The 9,350-nt window shown below is 57.6% G+C and overlaps 2 protein-coding genes across 2 annotated transcripts; both read left to right on the top strand.

The window, feature by feature from the left end:
* Nucleotides 1-279: 279 nt before the first annotated feature.
* On the top strand, nt 280-840 carry LBRM_35_0020 (histone H4; the record flags this gene model as incomplete). Its single annotated transcript, XM_001562181.1, has 1 exon — nt 280-840. One exon carries the CDS (start codon nt 280-282, stop codon nt 838-840), a length of 561 nt encoding a protein of 186 aa, XP_001562231.1.
* Nucleotides 841-3,301: 2,461 nt separating this feature from the next.
* SCG4 (phosphoglycan beta 1,3 galactosyltransferase 4) lies at nt 3,302-5,071 on the top strand (the record flags this gene model as incomplete). The annotated part of the gene is made up of 1 exon (XM_001562177.1): nt 3,302-5,071. One exon carries the CDS (start codon nt 3,302-3,304, stop codon nt 5,069-5,071), a length of 1,770 nt encoding a protein of 589 aa, XP_001562227.1.
* Between the last annotated feature and the right edge of the window lie 4,279 nt (nt 5,072-9,350).

Below are 9,350 nucleotides of genomic sequence, written 5' to 3'. Positions count from 1 at the left end.
CCGCGCCGAGACTCTGTCCTGATGACATGCCCCTGCTTTCCTCGGCGCACTGAGTAAGTAATCTTATTCTTCTCCTTTTCGTTGCACAGTGCTGCTTAGTTTCCACTGCATTCCGCACTCTTTCCGCAGATGTGATTGCCCTTGGTCCTTTAGTCACAAACTTTACGTCTCGTTCGCCTTTGTTGTGAGCCCTTTGGCTCGGCTGCGACACTTGACGTACTCCATACCATGTGATGTACTGTGGTGTGCATTCCTGAAGGCGAAAAGAAGAGATGTGCAATGGTTCCTTGTGAAGCGTGCGCCACCCCTTTCATCCCCGCTCGGATCTCTGTCACAGGAGGACCTGCTTCTTTGCATTCTTCTTTCCCGCCCCTGCGCCATTCTGGGTGGCTCGTATCGCCGTTGAGGGTCTCCTTGATTTCATCTCGTATGCATCATCTACGTTACCTGCTCACTTCTTCCTCCTCTCTGTCTCAACTGAGATTCGTCACGCTTCCCAGCTTACACCGCTTTCATCTCTCCGCCAACACATCCAACATGGCCAAGGGTAAGCGCTCCGCTGACGCCAAGGGCAGCCAGAAGCGCCAGAAGAAGGTGCTGCGCGACAACATTCGTGGCATCACGCGCGGCTGCGTCCGCCGCATGGCGCGCCGCGGTGGTGTAAAGCGCATCTCGGGCGACCTCTACGAGGAGGTGCGCCGCGTGCTGAAGGCCTATGTGGAGGACATTGTGCGCTGCAGCACGGCCTACACCGAGTACGCGCGCAAGAAGACAGTCACGGCGGCCGATGTCGTGAATGCGCTGCGCAAGCGCGGCCACATCCTGTACGGCTACGCGTAAATCAATCGTGCCTCGCCCTTTCGCACACTCATAGATATGCTTTCTTTCTTCGCGCAGTCGTTTATTTGTCTTTTGGTTTTCGACTTCCCCTCCCCCACTATGGCTCTTCTCTCTCGTGCTGACAATCTCCCCCTCACTGCTGGCTGGAGGCAGGAGAAAAAGAGGACACTACACGAATCCCACCACACACCTAGAGAGAAGCTGTAGGCTGCCGTATTGGAGGCACCCTTTTGGCGTCCATGTCTAGGGAGGTTCGGTGCAGCTGCGCCCTCCCCCCTCCTCCCCAAGCCCGCAGTCACCAAAAGTGACCACGCAGGCTGTTGTGCTGCCTCCTCGATCTTGTTTCTTTCCCCACCGCTTGCTCACTCATCCGCTATGCCACAGCTCCATGCGCCTCCTTTCACCCTTTGCGTTTCTTTTTGTCTCCTCACTTTTACTCTTTACCCGTGACACGCGGGCCCACAGAGCAAGGCACCCCAATACGGAGGACACGCAGGATGCTGCGTTACCGGCTTGCGCGCATCTGGTGCTCACCTTTTCGAGGCAGGTGGCGGCCGGCAGTGGTCCCACTTCGCCGACATTAGCGCCGATGAGAAGGATAGCGCAATCGTGCGAATAGCGACACGTATGAGGCGAAAAAAACGCAAGGTCTGGCAGCAGGTCACCTGTGACTATCTCTCACGCTTCTCCGGTCTCATGCACCTGTGGCGCTTCCTCCTCTATTTCTCAGCGTATGCTCCTTCCTGCTGCGTCCTGACTCGCATCTGCATGTGTAAGCGCTGATTGTGACGCATATGAAATCCAGCATTCTTTGCCTTACCCCTTTTCGTTTCGGGCGTCTGTGTCCGCTGAGAAAAGGCCCAATCGCACATTTGCTGTAGGTCTGCTTGATTGGCCTTTGTACTTCTTTGACCTTTGGCCTATGCCACCGGCGACTTTGTTTCGAGGTGGTGTAGAGCGTGTCGCGAAGCGGCTCTTTTTCACTGCTTCGTGCTGTCCGCCCACCGCACACCACGTACTCTTTCTTCGCGCCAAAGGTTAGACCGTCAGGCTGTCGGTTCGCTTTCCCCACCTACCGGAATGCAGCTGTTCAGGGGTTCCGCCATCTTTCCTTGCACCTCTACTATTTTTCCCCTCTTTGGTGTATGTGTTTTTGCATCTCTGCTGCTGCTCGCGTAGTGGGCATCGCCAGGGCTGCTGCGTCTCCCACTTGCGTACACGCAGACCCTCCTCCTCCTGCTAGACGATGGAAGGCTTTCCATCGAATGGCGACGAATATCAACGAAGCGAGCAAACAGAGCGCGTGCCGCCCGCACCCTCGTGAAGGCAAGGCTTGACTGTTTCCGTCGCAAAGACACGGGACCTAGGCGTGTTTTCTACGGAAACCGCCCACCCAGCCAATAAAGTGAGCTATCGTTCCGTTCTCACAGCGTCTCTCCGATGTGGTTCGCTGCAGTGGCGCCTTCCGCTGTCACGTCGACTCGTCCGATTTGCGAGTCCTTCCACTGTTTTCATGTTTTCCCCTTCCCCTCCTCCACACCACCCGCTCTGACCTGCCTTTCCGCATACTCCGGCCATTTTCAATTAGACACTCACACGTGCTGGCGGAAAGTGGCCCATTGGCCATTGCACTGACACAGTCACCACTCTTCTCCACCACTGTTTTGCGTTACCGCACACTTTCCTTGGCCTTGCCCTTTCTCTTTGCGTGGCTGCCAGTACGCTCGTCGCACTACTCTCCGGCGCATCTCAGGCACCATCCCCGCCCTTCATCTCAACGTGAGCCAACCGCATTGCCACGAGAAACGAGCGAGACATTATAGGGAAGGCTGTGCCTGTCGAGCCCTCAAACGCCATGCACCGCCACGCTTCTCTCGTCTCTCAGAACAGTTCTGTGCTGAACTGCCCTGCGAACAGCTGCAGCTGCAATCGCACACGCAGCAGGGCGGAGCCGGATCAAACTCGGTTGCTGGGCGGTAGGGGGAGGGACGCAGCTTCACTTGAGAAAGACGATGGCTTGCCGGATGAGGCAGCACTAAGCCTCCCGTTTCGTTTTTGCAGACATCTTCGGAGATTTGTTGTCCAGGCTGTGCATTCCCACACCCAGAGCCGTCGCCTGGTTGCACTAATCATCCTACCTGCCCTCATGGTTACACTTTACTACATTGGCTCATGTGCAACTGCTGGCCACCCAAGACAGAACCACAGCTCGATAGAATTACAGAGGAAACTGGCGACTGTCTCAGATCGTGATACGTTTTCTGTGCTGGTGCAGCACGAGAGTGCATTGCAACGTCTGGCGTCAGCACAGCATGCCCTTGATGCCGCTGCCGCTGACGGTAAGGTGCGTCTGAGGAGTGATCAGCTGCCATCGTGGACACTACGCGTGATCGACAACAACTGCACGATGTGCTTCGACAGAGTGACGTACGGTGCGGCGGTCGCAGGGGGGTATGGGGAAATGGCCGGCGGTAGACCAGATCAGGAGGCCAAAGGACTTCCTGTGTTTGCGACGACATCTGCGCCGCTGGGCCTCATGGGGCCGATGCTGTTTGCGATGGCGAGCGTGACGGACGACGTGGACGTCGCCGCGGAGCTGCCGCTGTGGTCATGGGTGAGCCGGTCGTACGCGCAGCAGCGCCACCTCGCCAACGCGTCGCTGCGGAAGAGCAAGAGTACGCAGCCGCAGCACTTGGTGGTGATGGGCATACCCTCAACAGACCAGCCAATGCGCTATCCGCTGCGGGATGCGCAGCGCGCGACGTGGCTGACGTACCGCGAGGTTGCGCGCGCCGAGAATAACTTCACTGGCGCGCTGCTACAGCTGTACGTATTCGCTGCTGCAGAGCGTCGTTCTGACGACTCGCCGCGCGACACCGTGGACACGGCGCAGCTCGCTCCAACGGTGAACGAGTACGCTACGGCGAGCTTACAGCGGCTGGCGGTAGAGGGCGGCGACACCACCAATGCACCCAGCTACGTGCAGCGTCGCGTGGTGTTGCGTGATGGATGGCGCGACGTCTCCAAAGCCGATGGCGCCGTGTGGGAGTCGCCTTGCATCGGTGTGAAGGCCTCCGTGGTGAGTCCAGAGGGAATTGTGGGCGGGGCTACGTCACTTACGAAGCTCTCCTCTGCGCTGTCGCTGCCGGCGACACCCGCCTTCACTTCGGCGGCGCGGTACATGTGCCACGTATCCACTGCGCTGTGGCAGGAGGCGCTGCACCATCGCAACTCGCTGTGGCTCGATTTGTTGACGGACCGCCATCCGACTACAAACAAGAAGATGGGCATGTCTAACTCGTGGGGTGTTCCGACGGAAGTCGGGATGAGCCAAAAGGTCGTGATATGGCTAAACTACGCGTACACTGCCTTCCCAGACGTGCCGTACTTGATGAAGGGCGATGACGACATGTACCTGAAGGTACCGCAGTACCTCAGCGACCTACGCTACACGCAACAGGGTGAGTGGGGGAGACCGCGTAGCTTGATGGCGACCATTCCGCACGGCGACGTTATACCGGCGACGCTGGGCATCGATGGCACGAAGGATTGCCTGTATCGAGTGTGGCGGCTGTACTACGGTGACATCATATATGGCAACGGGGTGGGCTACATTCTGGACCGACGCCTCGTACAAGCTGCGCTGAACCCATTTGATGGCAGCAATGTTCTTCTGCTCAAGCTGTTGACCGAGCCGTACAATTCCAGCCTGCACAACGAATACCTCAGCTTGATCATGCAGTATGAAGATGTGCTTGTGGGGAAACAGGTGAAAGACCACCTCGGGGCTGTGAGGCAGTTGTGCCCGGGGCGGCGCGTGTGCTACATGGCGGACAGGAGGTCCCGGGCACACCAGATTCTGCGACCAGTACCTTCCAGACTCACATGGAACTCGGTGATAACGCACTTTGGAATGCCAGCGATACCCTACTATGTCCACTACTTCCACAAGAACGAGCTCAAGGTGGCAGAGGAGGCGAAGCGCCTGATTGAGCGGGGGTTCGATGTGAATGCAATTGAGGCGAATGCTACAAAGTGCATGGAAGACTGGGTGGCGTCCCAGGTACCGAAGACCCTGGTGGGCCTAGGAAGCGTACTCGATCTGAGCTGGGTACGCGGCAAGCCACGCACCACGTATGTTGTGGCCGAGGGGGACGACGTCGCGGTGTATGATGTTCGGTACAAACGCGCCAAAGCGCACATTGCCAAGTGTATTTGGGTGTCGGGCTAGTCGTAGCCATTTCTTCTACTTTACTAATGCATCAGCTCGACCTGTGCTTCTTGCGCCCTTTCTTCGCACCTCGAAGTCGTGCCGAAGTGATGCGACGATTTGAAGGGGCCGCGAGCGTGAGTGCGGCGAGGTGATATTATCCTCATGAACTTTCTTGAGGCGCTCTTTAGCAGCACCAAAGTGGGTTGGCTGTAATTCTATTGCTGTTATCCCTAGCTTTATGCTATTCTTTTCTTTATTTTGTGCTCAGAAGTTCGACTGGCGACTTTAACTTGAAGTCTTGTTGTTCGTGAGCAAGAGGCTCACGATTGCTGGGCTCATGCTGTACCACGAGTAGTACCTTCTCTCCTTTTTATTCTCCTTCCCCTCTTTCCATCCTGATGGTGCAAGGCTCGTTATTTCCTGTGCCATCTCTATGCTCGTTACCTTCCCCACACGTGTACTCACCTCTACCTCCAGGCGATCCTCCACCCATGTGCGCTCACTTCCACTGAGTGGGAAGAAACCATTTGTAAGACGTAGACCTTCCGATTGGGCGGGTCGCCTGGAGAGAGTGCGTGGGCTCTTTTATGGTGTGCTTGCTTCATGTGAAACGAATGCACGGTGTATCGGTCTTATTTCCCTTCTGCGGCTTCTCTTGTTTCTCATCATGAGGCCATTCATGAGTAGAGCAAGCCCGAAAAGGAATTTTCCGATTGCACATTTTTTATTTTCTGCTTATCCATCATAGAGCCTTACTTTTTCTTTGTTCTCATTGACTCTTCCCTTTTCTCTTTCACAGCACTTCTGCAGTATTCGATTTTTTCCTTCTCGCCCACTTGAACGCATGTGGACGTATTTTTCGATAGGGTTCTTTTCTTTGGTAGTTGTGTGCGCTCCCGTAGTAGTAACCATATGTGTCCTTACCGATGAGTTTACTGGGCAGCGAGGCCTTGTGAGCGGAGAATGGGAGCCACAATGCGAAGCGGCACTCCTGAACACCCAAGCGGACGGCGAGCATCACCTTTCTGTAACTTTCTCCGGTGCGGTGTTGCAAAGCTCTGTCTGACGTGTGTAAGGATGAGTTAGCCTTCAAGGGTAGCCCGCGAGCCTGCACAAAAGCTCATGTAGTGCTGTCCCACCTGTGATGCGTCCGAGCAACTGCCGTGGTTCAGCTGACGGATTCGCCGCCAATACCACGTTGCCCTCCCCTTCCTCATCCCTCTACTCTCCTCACATCGTTTCGGCTGCCATTACGTGCGCCCATTTTACGACACAGCATAGCGAAAGAGCGGCCAAACGTCCAGAGACCTACCCTGAAGCGTCCTGCAAAACACTACCTCCTGCCAAGGACTGTTCACTGAAGGCGCCAGCTCCCGCCCTTGGAACTGCTCTTGCCCGCCTTACCCTCCCTTCACACTGCGGAGGCACACGTGAGTGGGGTCTGTGCGTGCGACGAATCATGTAAACCTCTCGGGGAGTAATGTCGTACAACGAAGCTTCGTGAAGACCACGCCGTGGCGTAGGTGATGGCGGCAGCGGGTCGGCGGCAGAGCGCGAATGTGTGTGTGTAGGGGGCTCGCACGCGAATGGCTGACGGTAAAGCTCGCGCTTCGCTCATTTGCACCTTCCGTCTCTTGACAAGCTCGACGCTATCTCAGTCGTGAAGGGTAGTCGATCTGTGGGGCTGTAGCACTGAGGTGCTGGGGAAAACGCTGCCCACCAAGTGTTCTGCACGAAAAGTGCCGTGTGGTGTGCAGTCCATGTGATGCAGCGAAGAGCCATTTGCGCTCTCTCATGAAGGACGTGCGAGGCTTGCAGTAGCGGAAAGGGGAGTCGCTTCCAGAGAAGACACTCACTGCAGCAGGTGGCGCAGACTGTGCCAACAGCGGCCGATAAAGCAGTCTGCGGGGCACCTGCAGCGCAAGGGGCACAAAGTGACTCTGACAAGGAGAGGAAGGCCTGGGCACATCCTTCGGATGTGTGATGCACACCCGACTTCCCAAGTGAAAACCCATGGCTAGGGAAATCGAGAGAGCTTGGGAGTAATGGATGCGATATTCTGCAATGGCCGCGTGTAGGACGACAGCCTGCCAGAGGAGCCTCTCGTGCAAGCGCCCAGCGTCACATGCTGTCCCTAGTCGAGCCGGCAGCCGCAGATCGGGCTCTCCTTGCCGAGGACGCTGAGAAAGCAACGTTGCCCATTGGCCGCGGTCGCGCTGAGCATCCCCTCCTCGCCGCCGCCTTTCTACCACGACGGGGAAGTGGCGCAGGGATAGTGCGGCGAGCAAGCCGATATGGAGCGAGCGAACCATCTCCGGCTGCACTACTACCCACTGTTTCCCAGCCTGAGCACTTGGCTTGCTCTGTTTCGAGCTCTCCGATGCCGCGATGGCGAGTCCGATGGGCACCGCAGCCGTCCCAATGAGCAGCGAGTGGGCCCAATCGAGGCTCCTATGCACCCCCAGCGCATGGGCCACACTCACGGCCGGCGTGCGCATCTGCCCACGGAATGAATGTGCCGGGATGCGTCATGGCTGACGTGGCTGTCCCTGACCGAAACATACGCGCTGCATTTGAAATGGTCTGTGGAGGCAGCTGCAAGGCGTGGCTGCGACTGGCTCTGCTGCGCGCGGTGGATCCGTGGGGATGTGCGCGCGCGCTGCTCCCTCTCTCCTCTCGCGCTTTGAAAGGGTGGCGGTGGCGGACGCGGTGCCGAAAGAGGTGAGATGACATGGCGCAGAATCGCCTGCGTGCGGGTAAACATGTCTGCAAACGTTGTAGTGCCGTGTGCCGTGTGGCTCTGTGGGCTCCTTTTCTTACTGCTCGGATGCCTCCTGGCGTTCCTCGTGGAAGGAGGGCCGTGTGCGGTGGGCCTGCGCTATCCACAACGAGGAAAGTGATGCCACTGGCAACGTGGTTCTCCTCTGATTCTTCTGTCCATCCCTTTGCTGTATGGGCTGGCCACCTCTCTTTCTGGGAGGGGCGGGGCTGAGGAACGCCACTGCTCATCCCCAAAAGACACTCCAAAGAAGATGAGGTGTGCTGCGCAGCGAACTCAGTCAACCTGTTGCGGCGTATGTCTCTGCGAAGGCGCGTTGGTGAGTCGGTGTGCCTTTTTATTGGGGGGAGGGTTGTGTGCGTGGCGAGTTCCAAGAATCCGATGCGGCAGAGGCGACCCTGTTTGCAGAGTCGTCCGCTTTCGGCTCCCTATTCCGCTGCACCGGCCCGACTCCTTCTCTCTCCGGGACCTTTTTTTCTGCTCGTGCCTGCGTGTCACGTCGCGGTGCGCTACCAGCAAAGGCTCAACCGCGAGAACTTACGTCTGCCCGTCCCGTGCCCACCGCTCATCCACGCTCCACTTTCTTTCCGCTGCTCCTCATGCGCCTTGGACCGCACCTGTGCCGGATTCGCTGCTTTCTCCCGTGTCGCTACTTGCGTGCTGTGCGGTTCCTGCGCAGTGTGGCAGTCGTTACTGTGCGCAGCACGGGCGCCGCGCTGAGGGGGATATGGAGGCAACACACCCAGCGCGCCACCATGATGCAAACGACGGGGTGCTCCATGAGCGGTATGCGCGGGAACGGACGGGTTCCAACGGTGATGGCGTGACGCAAGGAGCCCTCTTGGGATGACCATGCCTGCACCTCGCCAGAGAAGCGGTATCTGCGACGACCGACGTGTACACAGAGTTCGCTCCGCGCTGTTGAGCCGCGATCTCGTTCAGCCAAAACCTCTGCGTGAGTAGACCTCAGACTCTGGCGGACCGCTGCAGGCTTTGCGCGGAGCCCATTCCTCTCTTGGCCATTCACATCCCTGTGTGCTGCGTGAGGTGACGAAGGAGGTGCGCTCTCTCCTTGCCGCTACTCCGCACTACTGCTCCGTGTGCCATGCATACTGCTTCCGTAGAGCTCTTGACGACGTAGCGCACCGTCCACCGGATGGTCGTAAGCAACGCTGGCGATGTACATGAACCATTGGCGATACACCCTGACGACGGTGGCTCCTTCCCGACTCCCTCGCCCCCTATAACGTGCGCCTATTCCCGGCGGTGTGCCTGCAGAGCTTTCCCGCTACTCCCTGCACCAAAGGAGGCTTCCCTCTCCTGCGATGCGCCGCATAAAAGTCTTCATGGCCACCACTGCAATCACCGCGACACCCTCTCCCACTGTACCGGCGAAATCCTCCCAAGGGCGAGTGCCAGGGTACACGGGTTAGGGTTAGGGTTAGGGTTAGGGTTAGGGTTAGGGTTAGGGTTAGGGTTAGGGTTAGGGTTAGGGTAGGGTAGGTAAGGGGACAGCAA

This window comes from Leishmania braziliensis, chromosome 36 (assembly GCF_000002845.2).
Source record: "Leishmania braziliensis MHOM/BR/75/M2904 complete genome, chromosome 36".
Lineage (NCBI taxonomy): Eukaryota > Euglenozoa > Kinetoplastea > Trypanosomatida > Trypanosomatidae > Leishmania > Leishmania braziliensis.
Note: the sequence above shows the minus strand (reverse complement) of the source record. Positions and strands in the feature narration are given on the sequence as shown.